This window comes from Balaenoptera musculus, chromosome 3 (assembly GCF_009873245.2).
Source record: "Balaenoptera musculus isolate JJ_BM4_2016_0621 chromosome 3, mBalMus1.pri.v3, whole genome shotgun sequence".
NCBI classification, from domain to species: domain Eukaryota; kingdom Metazoa; phylum Chordata; class Mammalia; order Artiodactyla; family Balaenopteridae; genus Balaenoptera; species Balaenoptera musculus.
In genome coordinates this window covers 124,434,334-124,462,000 of record NC_045787.1, presented here as the reverse complement: position 1 = coordinate 124,462,000, position 27,667 = coordinate 124,434,334, and the positions used below count along the sequence as shown (strand labels likewise).

The 27,667-nt window shown below is 45.9% G+C and overlaps 1 protein-coding gene across 7 annotated transcripts in view; it reads right to left on the bottom strand.

Annotated features, from left to right (window-relative positions):
• ABLIM3 (actin binding LIM protein family member 3) overlaps positions 1-21,175 on the bottom strand; it is a 146,738-nt gene extending 125,563 nt beyond the window's left edge. For all 7 annotated transcript variants that reach the window (XM_036848833.1, XM_036848835.1, XM_036848836.1 and 4 more), the window contains exons 1-2: positions 21,029-21,175; positions 20,547-20,642 (exon numbers count right to left, since the gene is read on the bottom strand). In XM_036848833.1, the coding sequence (XP_036704728.1) occupies positions 20,547-20,559 (13 nt within the window). In that variant the 5' untranslated portion in view covers positions 20,560-20,642; positions 21,029-21,175. The remainder of the gene's footprint in view (positions 1-20,546; positions 20,643-21,028) is intronic.
• Between the last annotated feature and the right edge of the window lie 6,492 nt (positions 21,176-27,667).

The window sequence follows — 27,667 nt, the reverse complement described above, 5'->3', positions numbered from 1 at the left end:
ATTATGTGAATTGTATCTCAATAAAGTTGTTATTAAAAGAGAAAAAAAAAATAAGAGAAGATGAGGATACAGACACACACAGAGGGAAGACCATGTGAAGATACAGGGAGAAGCCAGCCACCTACAAGCCAAGGAAAGATGTCTCAGAAGAAAACAACCCTACTGACACCTAGATCTCAGACTTCTAGTCTCCAGAACTATCATTAAATAAATTTCTGTTGCTTAAGCCACTCATGTGTGATAGATTGTTATGGCAGTTCGAGAAAACTAATATAGACTCCAAATCATTATTTTAAATAGCATAAAGGGTATAAAAGCTGCCAGGGAATCGAGACCAGGCAATGCCCCAGGAGTAGAAGGTGCCCTGTCCATCTACCCTTAGTTTTGGCCCTATTATCTCCAGCCTGGAGAATCCCCTCAGGTCCTAACTGGCCTCCTTTCCCCACTCATTTCTCCACACAGTCACCAGAGTGATACTTTCAAAATGCAAATCTGATGATGCTTACCCCTGAAGTGCTGAAGTGCTCGCCACTTCAGTGGCATTTAACACCATTTAATGGCTTCACTTTGCCCTTGGGATAAAGCCAGACTCCTTGCCATGGTCGACAAGGGCCTGCATGGCCTGGTCCCTGCCAGCCTCCCCCATCTCTTTTCAGACCCTCCTCCCCTCCGGCAGTAGATGACAGTCACCTGGTTTTCTTTCTTTTCCTTCTAATACACCCTGCTCCCTCTCAACACTGGGAGACTCCCAGTCCAAAACAGACATGACAGAGGTGCTTCCACGTGCGCATGTGTTATAGGTCCTGAAAGATGCATCTTGAGGCAGACGGCTTTCAGTTCTGACTGCTCTTGCCCCACTGCCTCTGTCAGGCTGGTCACTGGTAGAAACTGTCTAAAGAACAGCCTAAAAGCACTATTTACAATACCCAAGACATGGAAACAACCCAAGTGCCCATCAACAGAAACTGGCTTAAGAAAATGTGGTGTGTATATATATATATATATACAATGGAATGTTACTCATCCACAAAAAAGGAATGAAATATTGCCATTTGCAGCAACATGGATGGACCTAAAGAATATCATACTAAGTGAAGTCAGACAGAGAAAGGCAAATATTACATGATATCGCTTACATGTGGAATCTAAACAATAATACAAATGAATCTATACACAAAACAGAAACAGACTCACAGACATAGAAAACAAATTTACGGTTACCAAAGGGGAGAGGGATGGGGGGGTGGGTGGGAGGGATAAATTAGGAGTATGGGATTAACAGATACAAACAGATACTGTACATAAAATACTGTTCCCTGGGCTATACAGAAGCAACAAGGATTTACTGTATAGCCCAGGGAACTATATTCAATATCTTGTAATAACCTCTAATGAAAAATAATCTGAAAAAATATATATATCTTGGGTGTACACCTGATATTAACACAATATTGTAAATCAACTATAATTCAATTAAAAAAAACAGCTGAAAACTGTTAAAAGATTTTCAGTGTTGAGTGAGGGGAGTAGTAAACAGTGAGGCATACCGAGATTTACAAGGGTGTCCTTCCCAAACTAGGCATGGGCGAATCCTGTGACGGGCACCATTCATCTGGGAATTGTAAAAGGAGCTGAACGGTGACATTCTGGGCCTGTCGGCCAAAACGAGTCACCTGCTCTGATGGGCATGATGAAAGGGTTCTTTCTTTCTGGTCTGGCTTGCTCACTGCCCTTCCAGACACAAAGAGAAGAGCAAAGCTTCTATCCTATGGTCACTGTCCTGTGTCTCTTTTTATCATCATTTAATTATAGAGACCACACTTTCTGAATGAGATACTGAAACGCATGGTTGGGTGCATAGCCTAACGACGGGATGGAATATTTGAAATGAGGACAGTTGTACATAAGGACATGAGACTCACAATGAATGGACACTTTTTACCTTGCCCCATTTACCTATAACCCAAATAAAGCTGGATTTGCCTTCTGCACAATTTCTGTGCACAACTGTATTAAATTTTAATGACTAAAAGAAACATAGCCAACAATCAAAAGTTATAAGAAAAAACAATTCAAATACCTGCTGGCTTCTCTTTCAAAGAACAGCCAAGGGAGAAGGCATCTATTTAATAACTAGCAAAACAGAAAATAACTCAAAGGTTTTCTCATTCACTGCCTTATTTGATTATCACAAAACATGAGTCAGGTGAGGCAAAATCACTCCACCTATTTTACAGATGAGCAAACTGAGGCTCAGGGAATTGAGATTGTCCCAGACTCCAACCCAGGCCTTTGGACAGCTAGTTCAGCGAGTCTTCTTTCCTACACTTGTGCACACGCATGCACAGACACACACCACTAGACTCCCTTTTCACCATTCTGCATCCTAAAATACTGTTTTGTTTTTTTTTAATTTCTTGACACTAATGGCAGCAAAAAATGACTATTGCCAATGTAAGTTCAAGAAATCCCCAGAGATTCACCAACATTTGATTCCCAAACCCCAGCTAAGTGTGGAGCTCAAACAAGAAGGAACAAACATCAATGGAGAATACACACATTTTCACTCTCACAGCCTTTCTAAACTAGATTAATGCCTCAAAAAAAAAAAAAAAATCTACCAGAATACCTCTCTTCTAGCCAAAGAGGCATTCTGTCCCCAGTCAACTCTAGGAACCCTGGTACAATAATTAACATGTGGGCCAGAGGCCCAAACTCACTGGCACAGGATAGATTTTCAGATGAGAAACAGAGAAGCCCCAAATCCCACTCACATAAAAGGCTTATTGATATTATCTGGTGAAAAGGATACAGATTGCAAGGGAGACAGCAAGGCAGAATTTTGGCTATGGAGGAAGTGGGTGGGAGGAAGGGGTAGACTTCTCTCCTATTTCAAAGCCCCTTAGATTTTCACCAGAGCATTCTCTAAGTTCATACCCTCAAGTGGACTTTGCTACTGGCTAACGAGCATTTCCCCATAGCACAGAATGATGTCGCAGAAGCCAAAATAATCCAGGTCAGCAAACATTCCAGTGGTAAAACAGAGGGTTTCAGAGAGCTCTCATGGGCAGATCAGCTGAGGGTGATGCCCAGGTGCCCTGGACTTGGGGCTGACTCTCAGGAAAGAAACAGCCTCAATGAGGGCAATGACTTTCACATCCAGAAACCCCCAAAAGGTGATTTGATTATTAGAAGGAGAGAGAGGAAAGAAATTAGGGCTAAAAGGCCACATGATGGACCAGAGGTCTGAAAAGTGCCAAAGAAGAGGATGGATGTGGACACAGGCATTCATTCCACCTGCTCTTGGGCCCTGTGCTGGGCATGGGATGCGTAGGGCCCTGCAGATGGAGGACAATGGCTGCATGATAGATAGTTAGCCTGCTTGTGCTTCAGACTCTTCTCAACCTGGAGATAAATGCAGAACCCCCAGGTCACAGCCCAGCAGAGGGACCACAAAGCAGACCCATAAATAGACAGTGTCCTAGCCTTCCTAAGGACAAGATGTCCTAAGATTTCCTTGAGTCCCCTGATGCAAAAAGCTTTTCCTTAGTGAGCATGCTACAGGGATACTAGCATTATCCTGGTGTCACTTTCCTGACACCCACCAAGGCCCAGGGAAGACCTTGCTCCAAGCAGAAAGTCCTGAGTCAGCACTAACAGATTACAAAGTTCATTTGCTAATGCTAATACCATCTTCATTGGTGTAGTTATTTATTGGGCAATATTTACTGGGTAATTTCTATGTGCCAACAACTGGGGACATGCTGGTGAATAAAACAAGCACGTTTCTTCTCCTTTGGGGCTTTACAATTCCACAGGAAAGATACACAGTAAGCAACTAAACAGATAATTACAAAGTGTGACAAGAAAGAAGGAAATGAATAAGGCTTGGGGAGAGACAATCTGAAGGTAAACTATTTCAGCTGAGACTGCAAGGAGGCAAGGAATCCAGCCATGGAAGACCAGGGGCAAGAACAATGCAGGTGGAGAAATAGCACGTACAAGGGTCCTAAGGCTGCAAAGTACCTGGTGAGTTCAAGGAGGCCAGCGTAGCTGGAACATCAGGGCCAGGAAGAGACCTGCACAAAATCAGTTGAAGAGGAAGCTCTTGAAATGTACAATGCCTGGAAGTTCACCAAGCACTTTCCCAGGTGTGATAACAGTTGAAATAGTCCTTTGAGGTAAGCAAATATAATAGGATAGACCCACTGAACTGATGAGGATATTAGCAGATGTCACAGAGCTAGTAGGAGAGCTGAGATTAGGAGTCAGTTCTTCTGTATCTAAGCCTAGGAATCTTTAAAAAGGTTTCATATATATATATAATTGGATATAATTTACAAATAATTAAATATATAACTCTTAAATACAAAAAGTTTTGACACGTATATAAACCCATGTAAACAACATCTCAGCCAAGACAGGGCACATTTCCATAATATGGAGATAATCTGCTATAACCTTTTGCAATCAATCATTCCATCCTCCAACCAGAGGCAAGCTCTGTTATGATTTCCATCCATATAGATTAGTTTTGCCTGTTCTTGAACTTCTGATAATGGAATCATACAGTATGTGCTCTTTTTTGTCTGGCTTCTTTTACTCAGCATGCTTTTGAGATTCATTCATGCTGTGGCATGTATCAATAGTTGGTTTGTTTTTTTTTTTTTTTTTGCTGAGTGGAATGCTTATCCATTTGTCCATAAATGAACATTTGGGTTGTTCCCAGCTTTGGGATATTATGAATTAAGCTTCCAGGAACATTCCTGCACAAATCTTTTTGCAGATTTATGTTTTCATCTCTCATGGATAAATACCTAGGAATGGAGTTGCTGGATCTTAATTAGGTGTGTGTTGAGTTTTTTTGAAACTGCCTAACAGTTTTCCGAAGTTGTACCATTTTACATTCCTACCAATAATGTATGAGGAATTTAAGCCCTTTTGGCGGGTGGAAAGAGGTGGCTTTAATTTGCTTTCCTCTGATGACTAATGACGCTGAGCATCCATTTGTAAGTGTCTGCTACAATTTCTTGCCCAATTTTGCTGCTCTTAGTGTTCTAAGAAGTCATTGCCTACCTCAAAGTCGTAAGATATTCTCTTCTAGAAGCTGTATAGTTTTAACTTTTAGTTTATGAAGGTCTATGATCTATCTCAAATTAAGTTTTGTGTATTGACTAGTGATGGACAGGCTTGTCAAGTACAAGGATGCCTTTATTTTTATTTTATTTTTTACTTTTATAAAAAAGTCTTTATTGAATTTGTTATAATATTGCTTCTGTTTTATGTTTTGGTTTTTTGGCCGCGAGGCATGTGGGATCTTGGCTCCCCGACCAGGGATCAAACCCACACCCCCTGCGTTGGAAGGCGAAGTCTTAACCACTGGACCGCCAGGGACATCCCTATTTTTTACTTTTTATTGTGGCATAACTTGCATAAAGTGTATAAATCTTAAGTGTAAAGTTCAAGAATTTTACATTTGTTTCCTCCATGTAACCACGTTCAGATCATTTGAGGACTTCTTTTTATTGTCAAAAATATTAGTTAGGGACTTTCCTGGTGGTCCAGTGGTAAAGAATCCATCCCGCAATGCAGGGGAAGCAGGTTCGATCCCTGGTCAGGGAACTAAGATACCACGTGCTGTGGGGCAACTAAGCCCGCGCGCCGCAACTACTGAGCCCGTGCGCCTAAACTAGAGAGAGAAAACCCACGCGCCACAACTAGAGAGAAGCCTGTGCGCCACAGTGAAGAGCCCCCACGTCGCGAGGAAGATCCCACTTGCCGCAACTAAAAGACCCCACGCAGGCAAAAACTATATATACATGTATATATTAGTTAGCCTCACTACATTAGCATTATTTTAAAGTAATAGTTATTTTGCCATATTGATTTTTCTTATACGCATGCATTTGACAGAATATTATGCATTTGTGGCTTGGTGCACATACGGATTTGTAAGCCCCAGCAATAATGCTCTGACTCCCCAGTGGTCTGTTGCTTGCAGTTGTGGAGCAAATGCACTATTCCCTACTGACACATGGCTCCTGACCTCAAGGAGCTTATAATCTAAGAGGGGTGCTAGGAAATGCACATGAATAAACCATGTTGAGTTACAGCAAACGACCCATAACCATAAGAATGTTTTAAAACAGGACTGGCGGTCCAGTGGTTAAGACTCCATGCTTCCACTGCAGAGGGCGCAGGTTCAATCCCTGGACGGGGAACTAAGATGCCACATGCCACGTGGCATGGCCAAAAACTAAAAATAAAAAAAATAAAGAGAGACACAGACAAGAATCCTATTTTTAAAAAAATAAGTAAATAAAACAAGGGCCATGGACTTCAGAAGAGGGAATAAAACCACTTCAGGAGTGGATGAGAGGAAGCTTCTGGCCTAAAAATGGCTAGGATTTTGATAAATGAGGGTAATTATATGAGGTAATTGCCAATGGGAAAAAGGGTAAAATAACAACAACAGCAAGTGCCTTAGTTAGGACCCTTTCCATTGTAATTTACAGAAACCCAACTGAAATTAGGTTAAGCAAAACAGGGAATCTGTTGGTTCTTGCAACTGGAAGGTCTACGGGTGGGGTGGGGTGGGTAGCCTCTGCCTTCAGATCTGGCTGGATTCTGAGGCTTTACTATATGGTCAGAGCTATGACTCCTATTTTTCAGACAGCTTCTTCCCACATGGTGGACAGGAATGGCCACCAGAGCCTCCAGAGCCTCATCTCCTCAGCTCAGCAATCTCAATGGAATGAGTACTTCCTCCCAGTATCTCCCTATCCAATTCCAGGGAATATTATGGTTGGCCTCTCTTGGGTCTAATGTCCATTGATGAACAAATCCTTGAGGCACAGGTAGATGGGATACTCTGACTTGCTAGTCTAGGTCATGTGCCACCCCCTGGGGTAGGGGCAGAACACCGTAATAGACAGCTCATTTGTACTCTTACATGGAGTTGGGGGGAAGTTCTTGCAAGGAATCAGATGGGGAGATGATAAAACATGTTGGACAGACAATTTGGCTATTGTATCAATACTTCACTGAAAGGGAATGTGGGCTTAGAATAGGAAATGTGAATGGGGAGCAAAGTAGGAGGAGACTTTGCTTTGGACACTGAGGCACTGGCACGGAATATTGCCTTTTATGTCTTTTCCCAAGCGGAGAGCCTCTGGCCTAAATATCAAGAGCTGTCTACTCAACAGACCCCAGGGCAGCCTGTGCAGCTTGGCATTTAGTGGTCACATGAGTCATGTAATACCAGAGTGTGAATTATGGGCTGTGCAGAAAATGAAGGCACACAGGGAATGGAGATGGCCTTCTATAGTCCTTTCTGGGTCTATCTTTCCAGTGTAATCTTTATCAAATTTGAAGTAAACTTCCTTTATAGTTACAAAGATGAACTAAATAAGAGAGATTAGGCATTTCTGTATCATCATTTTAGATTGGAATTCTAATGTTGGAAGAGGTCTTAGAGGTCATCTAGCATAAGGGTCGGCAAACTGGCCCACAAGTTAAATCCCCCTCCACCTTTATTTTTGGAAATAAATTGTGATCGGATTGCCACCTCATCCATTTGACCACATATTGTCATGGGCTGCTTTCATGCCTCAGAGACCGTATGGCCCACAAAGCCCAAAATATTTACAACCTGGCCCTTTACAGAAAAAGTCTGCCAATACATGCTCCCTATTCAAGCAGGACTGTCCTCTACAACATTAATTTCACTGCTGACTCACATCTGTATCAAAAGAGACAATTCATGGAAAGTTTAGAATATAGTTTGACATATAATAAAGCCCTCCTTAAATGTTAGCTAAATAAAAGTCCTGGGTTATCAGTACATACCTCTGCTCCCCTTTCCAATGGAAAGATCAAGAGGTGACTGGTCCTAACCATGTGTTGATTAATTTGTATATTGAAAGGGGTTTTCCAGGACTTCCCTAGTGGGGCAGTGGTTAAGAATCCGCCTGCCAATGCAGGGGACACGGGTTCGAGCCCTGGTCTGGGAAGATCCCACATGCCGAGGAGCAACTAAGCCCGTGTGCCACAACTACTGAGCCTGCGCTCTAGAGCCCATGCTCTACAACTGCTGAGCTGACGTGCCACAACTACTGAAGCCCGTGCACCTAGAGCCCGTGCTCCACAACAAGAGAAGCCACCGCAATGAGAAGCCCGTGCACCACAGTGAAGACCCAACGCAGTGAAGACCCAACGCAGACCCACACAGCCATAAATAAAAAATAAACAATTTATATATTAAAAAAAGATACCACCATTTTAAAAAAAAAAAGAAAGAAGAAAGGGGGGTTTTCCCAACACATTCAAATGTATTTCACTACTTACTGCTGCTAATCATTACTGCATGTGTGCTAAGCATCTAACACCCATTCCCTTACTCAGCCCTCCCCTATTACTCCCTTCTTGAGAGGAAGCTGAAGCTGTGTGTGAGGGTGGAGAGTAAAGCAAGTCACTGAAGGCTGCACAGCTAGTCGGTGGCTGAGCTGGAATTTGAACCCAGGCAGTCTGACTCCACAGCTCAAGTGCTTATCAAATACACTATCTAAGGCGTCTCGATTTGGTCAGTAACCCAGTTTTTCAAAGTATCAGTTCGCACAGTCCCAGCAATCAGAATCAGGTAACAGGTCCACTTGCGAGTACAAGAGCAGTAACGCTGACAGAAATGCAGAGTGTGGCTGGGGGAACCACTGCCAGCTCATCCTCTCTGCTCCCCACGCCTTCCCCTCTCATCCACTCACACCTGCTCCACGGTGCTTAGCCTGCCTCTACTGCCTCTGGGCTCTCCCATCCATCAGGTGCGTGTTGCCGGGGAGATCTTCCTAAATAATGCACAGCTTGGTGGTGGGTGGGGGGCGGGGGATGGTGTCACTGCTCAGCTCAAAACCTCTCATGGCTCCTCACTGGCCACAGACTGTAACAAATACTCCCCGGCCTGGCGTGTAAAACTCTCAGAGATCTGATCCTCACCAGCTCCCCAGCCGTATTTCCTCACTGGCCACCTCCTCATACTCCACAGATTACAGACAACCGGACTTCCTGACCTTTCCCGAAACTCTCTGTATCTGTTTATTTCGTCCTCCCCGAGACAAGCCAGGGGCCGGGGATGCAGAAGTTGTATAACAAGCGATTGTGGAAGCTTGCCTGGGAGAACGGATGGATGAGCCCATCTGGAATGCCCTTCGTCCGCTTCCAAGCTACGTCGCAAGGTCTAGACTGAGTGCTACCTTCTCCACAAAGTATTCCCCAGGTCTTCCAGGGGAATTTGGCCTGTCTCCCTCTTCACTCTGTCCTTCCCTCTCAGCACCCAAGAGGGTTTCGCCATATTTTAGCCACACATGCTCGTGTCCGCCCCTGGGTGATACTGGAAGGAGGCCGTCTGAGGTCACGCTCTCTGTCCTATGCATCTCCGATCCCACAGCTCCTGGCACATCGCCATGCACAGAGCAGGGATTTGTGTCATTGCCCTAGTGAACAGGGGAGCAGTGCTGGGACATCCAACAGGAAACAAGACCAGCCACCCTAACCGATACTTTCCCCCCATGACTCTCGTCACAGTAAAATGGGGAAAGACGGTGAAAAGGAGGAAGCAGGAAGGAGGGAAAAGATCCTCGGAGTCAGCTCGACATGGTTTCAAACACCTGCCCCACCACCTCCCAGCTTGTGTGACCAAGGCCAGGAGACTGTACCTTTGAACCTCATTTCCCTTTTATGCAAAATGGGAGTATTAAATATTCCATGTGAAATTCATCCATTCACATATTCATTCACGGCTTCTTTACTTATTAAATATGAGATTTAGGGCCAGCGACCTCTTTTCTGAGCCTCGGTTTGCACCTCTGTAAAATGAGGATATTATAGCATCTACCTCACAGGACTTCCGTGAAGGTTAAGTGCATTCATGTCTATGAAGAGCTTAGCACTGAGCCTGGCAGACAGTTAATGCTCAACAAACATGAACTGTCATTGGCAGTCATCATTTTGTGCCAAGTGCTGTAATGAGTTGGAGGACTCAGCAGTGAACAAAACAGGCCTGTCACAGAGCCATCATGTGGCTTATAGTCCAAAAGGGGAAAGAGACAGAAATGAAGAAAACAAGCTAATGGCTAAAACAATTACCGACTGTGGTGAGTTCTGTGAAGGATGGTGAAAGCCAACAACACGGGGGGGGGCAGTGGGGGGGGGACCATCCTTAGATACAGAGCAGGGAAGGGCCATGCAGGATTGTTGTAAGGATTAAATAAATACTATTTGTAAACAATTGCACTCAAATAGGCTGTAATTGGAAAAGAATGTCTCTTGAGAAGGAGGAGGAGAAAAAATGGGTGTGAGGCTAAGGCATCTCTGATGGGGTTTGGGCTTCTCTCTGTTTCTGAAATGCTGCCTCCCAGGTCCCTTCTCCCTCCATGTAAAGGGCCCAGGCTCTGTCTCTGCCCTTTGAAAGAGGAATTTATGGTCACTTGAGGTTCCTGCACCCTATAATCACAGGCAATTCTCCTTGTAGAACATCTCATGCTGACTGTGAAAATATCTAATTATACAGTTGCCTTAGATCATCCTTGGATGGGCAGGGTCTGGATCCCTGGGCTCTTTCTCCAGATTTCAAAAAGCAGGAACAGACCTCGGGCTGGCCCTGCCCCTGCACGCTGAGAGCAGCTTGCTGTGGGAAGATTGGCACTCGGTGGAGTGTGCTTCAGGTGCTTAAAATAGATCAACTGTATCATTAGACTATTGCAAAGCAGTCCTTTCATTGGCCCTGCTGGTGCTGGCGAGGACAAGAGATAACAGCCCATGGAGAAAGACCTGTGCTTTGCACAAAATTAAGCAGATGCGAGGAAAAACCTTTTGAAATGATACATGCAGTAGAGAGTGGAATTCTGCCGAAAGAGGGGGTGGGCCTGTGGCACGAACACACAGCAGTAACCACAGCACAGGGGGCAATAGGACAGCAAAATGGAGCCTGTCTGGACCTTCTGTCTGGATGGTGGTGCCCTCAGAAAAGAGGCTACGACTTCTGGGTTGCAGGGCACAACCCAGTAGCATTGTGTGAAATCGTCAAAGGATCAGCCATACTGCCCTGGGGACACAAAACCCGAGTGTGGGGCTAACTCCCTACTGCTCCTTCAGGGCCCTCTCCCCAGCGTGTTTCAAGTCCTCCCACGGTTCCTAGGCATGCTCCGCCCTGAACGCACCGCTCAGATACAGCCTAATCAGGGTTCTGCAGAGCAGTGCTACGACCGCCTCCTGCCCCTGCAGCCTGGAGTCACACTGTCCAGCAGCCCACATGGCTCTGATGCCTCCAACTGAACCTGAGAGCAACTCAGTTCTCCCCCAACCATTTACTCCAATGGCTGGTGCCGTAGACACTGGGAAGTGATGGCAGTTGAGGAAGGAAGAGTTCAGGTCATGTTTGGGAGGTAGGAATGACCAGATGTGGGCACAGACTGAACACAGGAGAGTGAAGGAAAGGGAAATGCAGATGAGGGCTACTTTCTGACTACTAACTTATGTTCCTGGGTAGATGGAGGTTCTAGCAATCAACTGGGACCACAGAGTAGAAGAAGGTTTTTTTCTTTTAAAAAGAATAAGTTTATTAAATTTTAGTTTGAATTTGAAGTGCCTTGGAATATCCAGGTGGGCAACTTAGCAAATGGTCATAAAAATGAAACTAAGAGAGATCTTCATAAAGAAAAAGAGAGTGGGTTTTTAAAATTAATGAATTGATTCATCAAGTATCTTTTGAGCACTGACAATGTACTAGGCACTGTGCTTTGCCTTCTATGAATGATTTGCTATGCTGATTTCTTCCAGAGAAATGAAGAAAAATCTGCTCTCAAGTGAAGAAATTATGTTAGCATTATCCAATTTCTCACCTTGCTTTCTCACGCAGGAGACCCCCATCATAACAGAGGAGAGGTCTTGAGTAGCCATTTAGGGTCAATGTGTGACCTTTCAGTAATTATCCCTTAGCTGGGTGGGTGTATAAACTGACCTTACTGATATAGAGCTCATGCTGTTGACTAGATGTCCTCCACTGGAGCAGGCATGTCCCGTATGTCACAACAATCTCTGCAACAGTCCAGCCTCCCAGGGAACCTTCCTTTGGCTGGAAAAGGTACCCAGAGCTGGGACCAGTTATCCAGAACTGCTTTCCTTTCGTCTATGTCCCACCCCCTACTAACAGATTCCCCTGGAAGTGAGACTGACCTCTAGGAGATGGGGGTAGGACATTGTTTGCCCAACTGTATCCAACAGGATATGATCTCACCCTCTGGGAATGGGTCAGCTGGGGAAATAAGGACACGAAGCAGGATTTTGCTCACTTCAAGAGCACTTTACGGCATGGCATTGTTAATCAATTGCTGACTCCAGACAGGACTGTCTCCTATGATGAACAGATATGCTGCGGTTTCCTCAGATCTGTGTTTGATGTTATATGGATCATCTACTAGACTAGGGTTAAAAAATGCAAATGCCCATATATAAAATAGATAAATAGATAAAATAGATAAGGATTTACTGTATAGCACAGGGAACCATACTCAATATCTTATAATAACTTATAATGGAAAAAAAAATAGAAAAAAAATATATACACGAATCACTTTGTTGTATACCTGAAACTAACACAATATTGTAAATCAATTATACTTCAATTAAAAATAAATTCAAATGCCTACAGTGGCAAGGTAACAGAAAAATATTAAGCTGTCCTTGTGAAATGTAATAGGAAGTGGTGGCAACTGTGGCTCTCTAGAGACCAGTACATGCCCCCCTGAACACAGGCAATTCTACTTACTGTTGTCTGTCATGTAGGAACATAGAGGCAGGGATGCAAGGTCTTTCAACTCTTTTTAAAGAGAAGCTAGAAATCCCAATTTTGATTTCTGAGTGTTTGCAAATAATTCAAACTCACTGAAAAGCTGGTGTAGGGCAAATAAAACACGTCTCATCGTGCTGGCCACCAGCTAGCCCATTTTGCCGGAACTGTATGATCCACGAAAGCAAGGACCATGCCTGATATATTTACTGCTGTGTCTCCAGCAACATGCTTGGCACGGAGCTGGTGGTCAGTAAATATTTGTTGAGTGAACAAATGAACAATCCAATTCTTATTATCCATGTTGGACGTTCCCAGGAAGTAGGTAGATTGAAAAACACTACCACGACTGTAAATTCCATTTCACTGTTGAAATGCTACAGTTGTGCATAATGACCAGAATAGGGGTAAGGTGGGGAGTGCGTTTTCTGCAGACAGACTGACTGTGGAACACTGAGTCAGCACGGTCCTCTTTTCTGGGCACCTCCTACGTGTGAACCCTCCCCTTCAAGTTCTCAGGGGCAGGCTCCATCTCTGCTGGTCAGAGCTGGTAAAATGAGGGTTTAAACATCAAGACGAGGTAGATAACCAACTATCAGCATCCTACACTAGCCCTGGGGAGTGGCCGGTATTCAGGAAAACTGATCCACAGGGAAATATTCTCCTTGAGGAGTCATTTACTTAACAAACACTATGTTACGGATTTAATTGTGTCCCCTCAAATTTGTATAGAGATGTCCTAAGCCCTAGTACTCCAGAATGTGACCTTATTTGGATATGTGGTCTTTACAGAGGTAATCAAGTTAAAATGATGTCATTAGGGTGGGCCCTCATCCAATAAGACTGGTGTCCTTATCAAAAGGGGAAATCTGGACACAGAGATATGCATAGACAGAAAGCGAGTGTGAAGAGACAACAGAGGGAAGATGGCCACCCACAACCAAGGAGAGGGGCCTGGAGCAGATCCTTTCCTCATGGCCCTCAGAAGGAACCAACCCTGCTGACACTTTGATTTTGGACTTTCAGCTCCAGAACTGTGAGGCAATACGTTTCTGTGATTTAAGCCACCCAGTTTGTAGTACTTTTGTGTTATAGCAGCTCTAGCAAACTAATACACACTATTTTTATTCATTTTATAAACATTTGCTATATGCCAGGCACCATTTTAAGCAATTATTTATTCTTTATAACAACTTTGTGAGAGAGGCACTATTACTACACCCCCTGTGATTATCATTCGAGATGAGGATCAGAGGTACAGAGAAGGTAAGTGACTTGCCCAAGCACACACAGCAAGGAAAGGGCAGGGCTGGAAGGTGAACCCAGCTGTGCCCTTTAAAAACAATTTAACTGGCAAAACACTCAACAAGTAAGAGGTACTCACACACTTCTGGTTGTTTTCTGTTCTTTACAATGGTATCTGGCTAATGCCGGGTATTAGCCAGTTGTTGATATTCACAACACCAGATGTTATCTCAGCCAGATAAAGCTTTTGCCAGATAGGAGTGTTGGCGTTCAGAACTGATATCACTTCCTTCATGCAATGCAAGTACTCTTGAAATCACATTGTGATTTGCAGAGAAGTGTTATACTCATTTTGGACTGTTTTAACATTGTTCCTTATATTATTCCTCTAACCATCCCTTAGCCTTAAGTGGTCATTTGTCAACAAGTGCTCCATTCATTTGGGAAGCACTGTTTTAAAAAAAATCTCTATTCTTATGAAGTATACAATCATCTCTATTTCATCTGTTCTGCGAATTTAGAATTTCTTTAGAGGGTATCTTCCTGTGTTTGTGTTTACAATGGATCCTTTCCTCTAGGAATTCTTAGAGTTCCTGACCTGGGCAATGACATTAGCAGAGGAAGGTCATCGTGCTCCTTGTGCTGGTGTCTTCAATGCTGAAATCCCTTGCCTCCCCAGATCCACTCTGCTCTCTCTCTACCCTGGGAGGCTGACCATAGTGGGCCCATCAAGCCAAAGCCTTCCTTGCCCTCTGGCTCCCGGTTGGATCAGGTACCGTATGAAATCCAAGGGAGGAAGGAGAGAGAGGTCAGGATATTTATTCCCCTGGTTCCTTCCTTGGGGTGTTGCCATGAGCTGGCTGCCTTCTGGGAGCCAGAGGCCACAGCTCCTGCCAGGCAGTCCCTCCCCTACAGCTTACTGGGTCTCTGGCTTCCTTTTTTTTTTTTTTTTTTTCCTTTTTAGGTCTGGGGGCAGGTGTGGTAAGAGTGGTAATGGGTCGCTGTTACTAGCCTCCCAGTCTTGGGCCATCCTGGCTTCTCCTTGTTTGTTTCTCTACACCCTTCTCACACACTTGCAAAGACTCCTTCTGTTTAACTCCCCTCAAATTGCACATCTGTTCCCTGCCAGGACCCTAAGACAGACTCTTCTCTTTCACCCTATAACTCGATCAGGTGCAAGGCCATGCAGACTTTGTTTTCTAAAGCATCTTTCCCCTTATTTCTATTCTTACAGCCACCCAAATCCTGGCCATCAGACCTTTTCTGAACTAGGCTAATTGTCTCTCATCTAGGATCTAACTTCCTGCCTTGCCCTTTTAGACTCATGCCATGTACAATACCAGGTTAATCATCTTCCTGAAGGCTTCCTGAAAGCCATGGCTCTCTTACGTACAGAACCCAGCGCTGGCCACAATACCAGCAAAACAGGCTAATTTTCAACTAGAGGGTTTGGCTCTTATGACACCATCATTTCAGAACTTTGCTCTACTCAATGGCCAACTCAACTTCAGATTCAACTTCATTCCCTGAGACCCACTACCACTGAGTTTCTCATGTTATTTCACTTAATCCTCACAACAACCCGATTGGCACTACTGCCAACATTTTATAATGATAAAAATTCAGGTTGAGACATAATCTATCCCGTCCAATATTATAGAGAGACTACATGACAGATCTTAAATTTGAACTCAGGAATCCATACCCCAAAGCTTGGGCTTTTACTGCCGCAGTGTGCTGTCTGCTTATCCCATGACATCTTTGTGAGGGTTATATGACCCCTTAATGCTCTCTTCAACAAAACAAAGTCTACTCCAAAAAAGTAGCTTGTTGGCATGCCAAGCCACGATAACAACCGAGGAAGGGGCCATCAGAAGAAGCCAATGAAATGAGGGAGAATGGCTCTTGGTACCACTGTACATGGTATGCAGGACGCTCTCCAACCTCAAGGATGAACCAGCGCTGGCTCTGTGCCTAGGAAAGCCACAGCCTTCAGGAGCTCTGGGAGTTCCAACCCAAGCAAAGCACAGCATTTTACAACACACAGAATTGACTCTGGTGCTCAGGGCCTCTGACGCTCTGAGGTCACCTCAGTCTCCCCGGCTTTGATTCCCAGGTCTTGGGAACTCCTGGGGCCAACAGGGAATGGGAGACACTGACAGGGAATAACCGAAGACTTACTGTTGCCTAAGAAAATGCACATTAGGTGGTGAGGCCCTCATGGCTCTGGGGATTATGTGAGAGCAAGGGGTCTGGGGTCAGCTCTTTGCTTGCTCTGTAGGTTCAGGAAAATGAGACCCAGGGGTGAGTGTGTGATGACACAGACAAGGCTCTGAAGGAACAGGGCCAAGGTGCACAGAGGAGAACATCATCGGGGACTGTTAGCTGGACTGGGGCTGGGAGGGTAAGGAGGGGCCATCCTGGGTGAACAGGGGTGGTGGGCAGAGGGGCTGGTGCTGGTGGCAGGGAACTTTCCAGGAGGGAAGGGAAGGAGGCAAACATGACAGGAACATGGAGCATGTAGAGGCACAGGTGGATGAGGCTGGGCTGTGAGCAAGGCTGGGCCACAGGGGACCCTCCAGGCCTTGCTGAGGGGTTTCCTCTAGCATCTTAAGAGCAACGGGATCTGCGTTTTAAGCAGAGTGTGATGCGGAGGGTGGATGGGGAGACTGAAGGCGCCTGGAGTAGGTGAAGGGAGACCAGTTAGGAGGCTGCCTCAGCAGGTTGGGAGTCAAATAACAGATCCCTGGAATTAGGTTGGGTGTGCAGGGGGAAGGAAAGGTTGGACAGTAGACCCACCCCACAGAGGCCAAGGTAGAAATGATGACTCTGCTTTCCCTGAAGCCCTTGGCCCAGGGGAGGTACCATCTCAGTACTAGCCCTGGGTGTCCTGCTCATGCCTTTGGTGTCTTGTTCTCTCTGCAAGGAGCCCTCCTCCCCTTTTCCTTACTGGCTCAGAGGGCTGCAGCCTACCTGTTGCATTCTGCCAGGTCTGGACCACCATCCCACTCTACATCTCCAAAATTACCCATTTCTCTCACAGCCCTGCTTTGTGGTGTGCTAAAGCTCAGCTAGAATTCAGAAGAAAGAATTCTGATGAAACTAAAATGTACTCTGAGGAGTCGCTGACTGGGCACTCCCCTGTTTTTGCCACCTGAGACGTGTTTCTTATTAATAAAAAAAAATTTAGAGGGGCTTCCCTGGTGGTGCAGTGGTTAAGAATCCGCCTGCCAATGCAAGGGACACAGGTTCGAGCCCTGGTCCAGGAAGATCCCACATGCCACGGAGCGACTAAGCCCGTGTGCCACAACTACTGAGCCTGTGCTCTAGAGCCCGTGAGCCACAACTACTGAAGCCCACGAGCCACAACTACTGAAAGCCCATGCACCTAGAGCCCATGCTCTGCAACAAGAGAAGCCACTGCAATGAGAAGCCAGTGCCCCGCAACGAGGAGTGGCCCCCGCTCGCTGCAACTAGAGAGAGCCCGCACACAGCAGCGAAGACCCAGCGCAGCCAAAAATAATAAATAAATAAATAAATAAATAAATAAATAAAAAATTTACATATACTTACAAAGCAATCTCTCACAATCCTGTTTAATCCTCAAGATCACACTTCCACATTCCTTTCAATTTATGACAAAGATGTGACATCCGAGAGGTTGAGTGACCTGCTCGCTAATTTCATAAAGTCAACAATGACAAGAACCACAATGACTACTGCAGTGACAATGACAGCCTGGCCACCATCGCTGACACGATGCCAGCTACGTCCCGGTTACCACTCTCTGAACTTTACACGACACATGAACAATTATCTCCATTCCACTCTGAGGTAGGTCCCATCGTTCCCATTTTGCAGATGAGACAACCATGCTGAGGACCACACAGTTAATAAGTGAAAATAGGAGAACTAGAACCTGGGCCCACCTGATTGCAGGGCCCGAGCTATATCAACTCTTATGAGCTGTAAGACTGTAGCCGAGGCTCCTCTTCTCCAGATGAAGTGATTAGCAATGTAATAATAAGCGCATGCTTTGCCCCCACCTCAATGGTGACATCTGAACTGTTGGTTAGGCATGGCACACACTGTCAAAAATGTTATGCATCCAAGTACGTTTCAAAATCCAACAATTAGCTGCATGACTTGAAGAAGTTATTGAACATTAGCTAAAAGGTTTCACCTGTAAAACTGGAGCAATAATGCCCATCTCACAGGTTGCATGTGAGAGTTTGGGTAGATGGTGCAGGTGAAATGCATAGCCCAGTGGCTGGTAAAGAGTGAGGACTCAATAAGTGGAAGTGAAAGAAAAACTGAGTAACAGTTTCTCTTAGGTTCAATTTCAGGCATGAGGATTGAGTTAAGAATTTCACATCCTAAAGGGGAGAGCATTTTTGCTTACATCAGGTCACCCCAAGGACCTCATGCCAACACTCTGTCCCTGTGACCTTATGACCTTGTCACTCCTCCACTCCTGCAATGTCTGATTTCTACCCTCTCCTTTTGCAGACTCCCAGGGTGGGGAGGAACCTCAATGATGATGAAGCCCAGCCTCTAAGCCTGAGCGTGAGTTTCTCCAGTGTGCCCCCAGGCAGCCCTTTAGAGAAGCACTTCCTCTTCGGGAACCTCAGGGGTCCCCAAGGCTGTCCAAGTCACTCTGTTTATTTTCCACTACTCCCAGAAAATAAACACACTCTCCCCACTTAGAAAAAGTATATGAGACTGGAATGGCATTTTTGTTAGTCCGCTTCTTCTGCAGTATTCAATTCTATTGGTTGTTATTTGAAAATTTTAAAAAAGTAAAATCTGTTTCCTTCTTTTAGGAATACTCAGTGTTGCTAATGGGATGAGAGTTCCTTATGATTCCAAAGAGAGAAAAGGGCAGGGTCTGTTGCTTGTTACCTTATTTCTTAGTTCCTTGAAAAATAAATGAGCCATCTATCTCTTCTGTCGTTTAGTGAGAAAGGACTCCCATAAAAACATTTTTTCCCCTAGAGACAGTGAGAAGCGACAGGCAGTTCACATCCTTACTTGTCTGAGAGCTCACAGATGCAAATATGTGGCCCATTAGGTGATCAGTTCTACCTAATTTTGCTCTTTTCCTGAGCCTGGTGTGAAGCCGCGGCCCTGTTCCAGATTGTCAAAATCAAGAGGCAAAATTCTTGGGCTGTAAGAGGCAGAGGGAGTCCAGCTACACTCGCTTGCTTAGCATAGCTATGTAATACACAAAGGAAGACAGCAGAGAGATGAGTCATACAAATACATAGTAAATAAATATATTTCATTTCCATCTCCCTGGCTTTCGCTTTGTTTTCCCCCCTTCCATGCCAACAGCCTTGAAATGGAGGGAGGGTGAGGAAACTGGGTTTGGTCTGGGCACAGCCTCAGAAGGTACTGATTTGTATGGCCGTGTTTCTCAGCTCTAGCTGTTTTAGAAGAAACTTGCAGATTCTTAGATTAGAAGGACCTCTAATTCAACCCTTCTCATTTCACAGATGAGCAATTTGGGATCCAGAGAGGAGATGGCAAAGTCATAGACCCAGGGAAGTCAATGTTCCTAGGGGTTCTCTGGTTTAACAACCCCACCTGCTGCTAAATAACCCAGACAAGCAAAGCTGGTCGGGAGGCAGGAGGGGGGACTTGAACCCCGACCTCCCTCCAGGTGGCACCCACGCCACCCGCCCCAGCAGGTGCCCATGGTCAAAGGGACTATATTGAAGAGAAAGGGATTGGGCCTCGAATTTCTTACTGCATTTCTCAGCAGCTGAGGCTCAGCCCAGCAGCAAAATGTCTGGTGCTGGCTCAGCAAAGCAGTTGCTGCTTCTGGGATGTTAGAGACCTTGGCCAAAGGGCTTGTCTCTTTTCTCTCATTCTCATGATGGCTAAAGAGCCTGCAGGTGTGTGAAAAAATCAGCCCTGTGCCCCTGGGGCTGCCTGCACACAAGAGCAGGATATTTCACAATCTCCAGACCCAAAGGTGGTTTCCTGATGATTTGTTTATCAAACTGCTCGTTCCTATCCCACGGCCTGCCCACATCCACCCACCCACCCACCCACCCACCAGCCCGAGGCCAGCCTCCCGGCTCCTCCCAGCTCCAGGACAAGCAGGGCCTTCCTTGGCTTTCCAGCTGTGAGCCCAGAGGTCTCCTCAGAGCCCCCCCCAGTCAGACAATGGCCACACTACTGCTTCCGAGGCCTTCTCAGGCATTGCTAGAAGGAGACAAGCAGGCTTCCCCACAGAGACAAGTGGCGCTGCCAATAAAACATGAGCACATCATCGTGAAAAGCCGGAGCCATATCCCTGTGCCCAGGAGGGAGCACAGAAAGGACCAAGGAGGAGTCCGGGGGCCATGTGTCCCCCCGTGCCAGGCTTCCTTCCTCCTTCCAGGCAGCCCCAGCGCCGGCTCCTGCACCTCCCGCCCCCACCCTGTTCCCATGGCAAAGAAGAGGAGGACCCACTTACTGCTCGTGTTCATGGTGATGCCTTTGCACTGGGTCTTTCAATACGGAGACTCCAGATGCTTTTTAAATCTTGCGATCTTCCGACCTCACTCATCACCTGGGGGTGAAAAGGGCAGTCCAGTGTCAGCTCTGTATCCTCAGGTGCTCTCTCTCTTTCTGCTGTCCCCCTCTCAGTCTGGGCTGTAGCCCCTGGCCTTGAAGGGGAGGGGGCTAATGGGTGCAGGTGAGAGCAGGAAGGAGGAGGAGGCAGAGAGGACGCGGGCGCCGGGTCCGCCCGCTCCTGGGACCTGACTGCCCGGCAGAAGCAGGGCTGGCAGCGCCTGCTCGCGCGCACCCCGACTACTGCAGCCCAGCGGCTCGGGAGCCCAAAGGGGGTGTGGACCACAGGGAGGCAGGGCGGGGGCAGCGCGCGGGGCGCCGGGCTCCGCTGGGCAGGGCGTCCCCACCCGGGCGCCGCGAGCAGCGACCCGCCCCAGGACCCACCTCTCGGCCAGCGTCGGGAGCCAGAGGCCCCTGCCCGGGCCCCTGCGACCGGTTCATGAATCCTGGTCCTCGTCTGGGGTCTCGAATTCCAAGGCGAGCAAAGCGAAATCGGAGAGCTCGACATCCATGATGCGGGCTCTCGGGGTGGCTGCGCAGGGGGCGCGGCCGCTCGCTGCTGCCACCTGCTGGACGCGTCGGCGCGTGTCCAGGCCCCGCCCCGCCCGGGCTTCTCCCTGGGTCCTGGGCTGTGAAGGGGGTCCGATGGGACCCTGTGTCCTGCGGCCAGCAAGGGGGTACTTGAGCGCTGTTTCCCTCCCTTGATTCTGGGGTCTAAGGGCTAGACCATGATAGGAAAATAGACCCTTCATCGGGAGGGGCTGTGAAGAAAGGATTGGCTTTGCAGGAAGTCAGTGTTCACTTCCAACTCTGCTTCTCACCAGCTGGGTGTAGTCTGGTCTTGAGCAGGTGACTGCTGTCTCTGCCTCTTCGTCCCCAAGTGTAGAAGGTGGCGACTGGACACGTGGATAAGAGATTAGGGGTTCCTCCAGTCTGCTAACTTCTGTCCCTACCTCCCCCTTCATACCCCTTATCACTGACTCATTTGTTACAATGTTTTTAATCATCCCTCTTCTCCATGAGAATATTAGCTCCATCAAAGTATGGATCTTGTCATTTGGGATCACTGCCAGGCCCTCAATACCTAGAAGAGCACCTGGCACATAGTGGGTATCAATAAATATCTGTTGACAGAATGCCCCAGGTCTCTCCTGGATCTAATATCATGCAGCCCTCAAGGGTAGAAGCTCTAGGAACCCCCGCCTTGAAACACCTCCCTGTCTGAGGCAAACAGCAGGTGTGTACCCTCATGACTCAACCTCACTGGTTCACCCAGTTTTGTATGGCCAAAAGTTTTCTTTTTCCTGGAATCAGTTTTTGTAGGTGTGTATTAAAGAGACCTAAATTCTGATTCTCTTGGTCATGGTGAATTCAGTGAGGTGAGATTTTTTACATTCCCCTGACTACTTGCCCTGTCACCTTCTGAACCTAGTTCGTGGTCACAGAACTATGATTTCGGAGTGTAGAAGAACAAGACTGAAAGGACACATAATCCCTGTGTATAGCATGTCTCTGGTTAGAGCATGGGTAGAATAAAAAAGCTGTGAACACTCACACCCCCAATTTGTAGACAACGAAACAGTGGGTCAGAGAGGCTGAGCCACCTGCCCTCAGACACACAACATGTGGCGGCAGAACTGGACTAGAGCGTCTCATTTCTAGGTTGGTCCCTTGTGAGAGTGAGTCACTGCATCAGTCTGAGATGCCAGGGTAAGGGTAGGTGGCCACCCTCTTAAAACTGGGGAAAGAACATCTTTTAGATAAATACAATGTTTCTGCCTTACACAGGGTGAAAAACTTTGATATGGCTCAGGACCCCAAGATGTGACAGCGATTAAAGGACCTTTAGATAAATTGAGGGTCAATGGCTGAAACATGTTTGGATAGCTTATTAAGAGTTGTTGCCAATGGAGGGGGAACCTCCTCACAATTTTGTTTGTATAATAATCACCTGAGAGATCTGCAAAAATGGCTTCTGGTTCCCTTGCTCTGCATTTTAAACAAGCATCCCAGGTGATTCACAGACCGCTCTTTGCTACTGAAAAGGCCTAGAATAACTTTGAAAACATAGTAGTGCTTAATACATACTGAAATGATTCCCAAAGATCTCTTTAGAGACCCCCTACATTTTCAGATTGAGATTCTTTATTCAATTCCCAAGTTACATGTTAACTTGCTAGGTTCTAATTTTTTTTCGCCCTGGGAGAAAGTTCAGGTAAATTTAATATGTAAAATTAAGACTTTTCAGTGAACATATTTAGTTATCACCCAAAACCTCAATGTTCAGAACTTTTCAGATTTCAGGTTTACATAGTCAAATAAAAGCATATCATTCATTCATTCATTCAGCAGTCATTTATTGAGCGTCTACTTGGTGCAAGGCCCTGTGCTGGCAACTGGGGATACAACAAGACAGACAAGGACCCTGGCCTCCTGGAGCATAAATCTTTTGGGAGGAGTGAGGATAGACAGTAACTAACTAAGCCAGGTATAAATTAGGTAAACAAGATGGTGGCTTGGTTAAGAGATCAGGAGCAGTTTCCAGCCTGGCTGATTTTCAGTCTTAGCTCCATCGTTTACTAGCAAGAGACTCAGCCTCTATAAGCCTCAAATTCTTCATCTATAAAATGGTTATAATATGGTACCTACCTCATGGATTGTTGTGTGTATGAGAATATTCAGTGTAATGCTTGGCAAATGAAGACGATGTATGTTAATTATTAATATCATCCCTCATTTATACCTACCCTCAGAGACAGTCCTGTCATTTTCTACTGATGTAGAACTTTTGGGCTTTTCCATAGAGCGGTGGCCATGAAAATATGCCTCAGAATTTTCCAATTACAGGGGGCTTAACTGACCATCTCTTCTTGTCTAGGGTTCTTTTAATACTACATCCACCTGGGTGCTGATGAATTCAGCTCTTTGGAGAGACCATTGGTCCAGTCTAAAAGCGCCAATTAGCTTCTGTTGGGGAAACAATCTTATCTTCCCTGAGCAGTTATTAGGATAGGAAGAAAAGGGTTAAAAGAGGCTAAAAAAGCAATACCCGTGAGGATGTCCACAACAATCAGAGGCAGCCGGGAAAGACGCAGGAGGAAGCTGGGGGTGGGATCCTTGGTGGAATCAGCTGTGAAAATCATCAGGAAAGCAGAATCTTGGCTCTGCCCTCACAAGAGAATGGAGCTGAGAACCGCAGAGCAGAGGGTCCCTTTGTTTGGAAGTTTGTTTTGAACTTTATGACTCCAGAATGGAGATAAACAAGTCTCACTCAGGCAAATGCTCCTGGTGTTGGAAAACCAGGTGGCAAAACCATTGGGAGACAGATTTTCCACCTTGTTCAATGGGAAAGAGGAAAACTTGGGGGCTTCACCCAGGCCGCTGCCCCCATTATGCTTCTCTTCTCCTCAAAGAGCCCCCTTCTTTCCTGACTTCCTGTCCCTAACTGGGGTGGTCTCTGGCTCTCCTCTCCACTTTCTGCCCCCTCATTGCTATTATTGCCTAACACGGCCCTAGGCCCCAACTTTTCTTTCCAGTTGCGTTTCTCTTGTTCCCATCCAGCTCCATCCTATACTTCTGTCCTCCACATCAGCCTGCCCCCCTCACCCCACTCCTGTGCTGCTCCTGTCCATTCATGAGTACACCCTCATCCATCCTCATCTTGAATACAAAAATCCTTCTGGCCTGTGAGGGGTGGGAACAGTGGGCAGAGATAGGTACTTGTGATCTGATAGTTTCTACTTGCCATCCCTAGACTATTTGAATATCCCTCCAAGGGGGAGTACTATACTTATTTTTATTTGAAATATAATATGTAGTTTTTAATGACATGAGACAGATCTACATGCAGTAGTGAGGGAAGATTTTCACTGTATGTGATTAAGTAAGAAAAGAAAATTGCAGAAAAATATATACAGTATGTCCTTCTTTAGGATAATGTATATATGTGGGTATATTGTATTATATATGATATAATACATATATAATACAGAGAACATACAGCATATACAAAATATATCGTGTAAAATAGTTAAACCGTTTTTTCCACAAATGGGATCCTATATAGGTACTACATATACATAGATCCATAATGCATAAAGACCTGGAAGGGCACACTCCTAATTACCAGGCCCTCGGATCAGGTGAGATTTTGGATTATCTAGGTTTAACAAAATCATTTGGACACATGTAAGACGAGAGATTTTGGCAGTAATTTATGTAAAGAACTAAGGTATGCCTTTGTTTTTTAGTTCATTCATTTGTTCATTTATTCAACAACTTCTGATTAAGTGTTTATTCCATGCCAAGCACTGTGTGGCCAGGAGCAGTGGGGAGGACACAATACATAAACACACAGACTTATTATTGCAATCTGCAAAGTAAGAGAAGAGGGGGCAATCATGGACACTAAGGGACGGGTGTCTCCCTAACAGGTGACATTTGAGCTGAGGCTAAAGAGGAAGGAACCACCATCATGATTTGGTGTAGGGCTGGGGGAAGGAGAGGGTGCAGAATTAAGCGGCAAAAGAGAATCACAGGTCCGTGGGGGAGGCAGGACAGGACACGAGTGATGGGTCTCATGGCTTCTTTGTGGAAGAGCTGAGTGGAATGCAAATAGTCAAGACCACGTTCAGGATTAATGGACCTGGAATGGAAGTGGCTCCGCTGGGCTGGGAGGTTGGAGGTCCTGCTTACAGTCCTGACGCAGCAGGATGTGAATTAGCCTGGAGGCGGTGGAATAAAATGGTTTGAATTAGAGTCCTGACTCTGCTCTTCACAGCTGTGTGACCTTAGGGAAGTGACTTAACCTCTCTAGGCCATAGCTTCTTAGCATGTAAAGCTGAGATTATAGCAATACCTCCCTCACTGTGAGCATCAACAGCAATGACAGATGTAACGACTTAGTACCGTGTCAGGCATCCAGTACGTGCTCATACACCTGGCTCTTATTTGCTCTGGAACAACCAGACTGACTTGTAAGGTGACACTCTCTGGGCCAGAGTTTCTACATTTACAAATGGAAGATTGGACCACATGAGTCCTGAGGTTCCTTTCACTCTAATGCTATTGATTCTAAGCATTTGAGTGTCCTGTGGTTGGAGTTTGGCAGAAGGTCTGACCATGTTCTAGGCTGGTGCAGGGACCCTTGATCCCCCAGGTTTGTGATGAGACCCAGGTCTGAGTGAAGAGTGGTCTTCCCCCCAGGAGATGTGTGGTAATTCCTAACCCCATGTCTACACCTCTTTTCTTCCTGGGGAAGCTCCCAAAACTAAGTGGAATTGGCAGGACACAGGCCTGTTTTTCTGGTTGAGACAGCTTTGTGATGGGGGCCATGCTTTTCCTCTTGTTCCTCATATTGTTTTGTGGAGAAATGTTAAAAAAAAAAAAATCAAAGGGGTTCCTGAGGTCTTTGGGAAGCTTCTGGGGGGAACAAAGGAACTGGCTTTGAGATCAGAGTGTCGGGGGCTGCAGCGCTGGCTGCTGGGGGCTCCGGGCAGACGGTCCCACTGCAGGGTTCTGCTGAGGCCTCACGCTCACATCCGACCGCAGCTTGAACCTCCTTCCTGACAGCCACCCTGCCAGCAGAAGCAAGGAGCTGGGGTGGAGCCAGCTCCGGATGGGAATCTGGGAGACATGAGAGCTGGACTCAGGCCTGCCGTTCCCTTGGCCAGCCTTCTCTGGGCTCAGTTTCCGTGTTGGTACAACCTAAAAGGGACCTCAGTGAACCTATCCTACTCTTCCACTTTAAGGATTAAGAGATTGTCTTACCCAATTATTATTCACCAATAATTTCTCTTCTGCCTACGCTTCTGCTGGTAGTGCCCTCTTCTGCTGTGCTTCCCTTAGATAAAGTCAGTCATTTCCTTAAGATTCCCTCAAGTCTCATCTTCTCCTGGAAGTCATCCTCTGGGCTCAGATCAGTCATTAAGGGGGCCCCCTTATCTTAGACCCTCCCTCCCTTCGGCTCCCAGCACAGAGGGATTCCTTGGCCTTTCAGTGAGTCTGTCCATCTTGGAAACTGAACACATGCTGTTTGTTCCCTATACCTGGTTTGCTTTTCTCCTGTTTCTTTGCAAAGCTAGAATCTCCTCATCCCCTAGGTCTTAGCTTAATTGCCACTTCCCTAGAGAGGGCTTCCGTGACCAGCTAGCTAAAGTATCCCAGAAAGTATCTTTAATGAATGGGTGGAGTAAAAGCCTCTCAGACAACGTGGACTTATTCACCTCTTCTTAGAGTTCAGTTACATTAGCTCCCATGTCCTCTTCCCCCAAATCTGGTTCTCTTCTCTCTTTATTCACTTGGCTCTTTAAGAACTAAATTCTATTTAAAAAAAAAAAAAAAGAATGTCTATATGTGTATAACTGAGTCACTTTGCTGTACAGCAGAGATTGGTACTACATAGTAAACCAACTATACTTCAATTTAAAAAATAAATAATTTAAAAAAAAAGAACTAAATTCTATCTCTGAGTATGGTCTTCCACTAAATCCTTTAGAATCTGCTGAGGATGCATGCCTTTCCCAGAATTAAGGATTACAAATGGGTCTTCACAGCTACACAGCTGGGAAGAACAGTGCTGCCCTGTGCATGAGAAAAGGACTGGGAATCAGAAGACCTGGGTTCCAGGTTTGCTCTCACGTCCTAGCTATGTGACCTTGGGCAACTAATTAATTCTTGTTGTCTCAGCCTCCTCAGCTATAATGAATAACAGCATCCATTAAACATGATTATATGTATTATAATTCTCCCTTTCCTGTGTGTATCTCGAAGTTGTTCCAGGAATGAAATGAGAAACTGTGTGCTTTGTAAATTAAAGTCTATGCAAAGTAAGTGGTGATTATTTTTCCCTCATCTCATTATAACTTAGCGATTCAAGCTCAGTTATTTACTCAGAATTTGCAAAAGGTGACATCATATCCCCTGATATCCAGGAAGGCCACGGAAAGGGGCAAGCAGAACTCAGCAGTATAAGTGCACTAGTCATCTCCCCAGGAACACCATTAGAGTGCATGCCACTGCCTG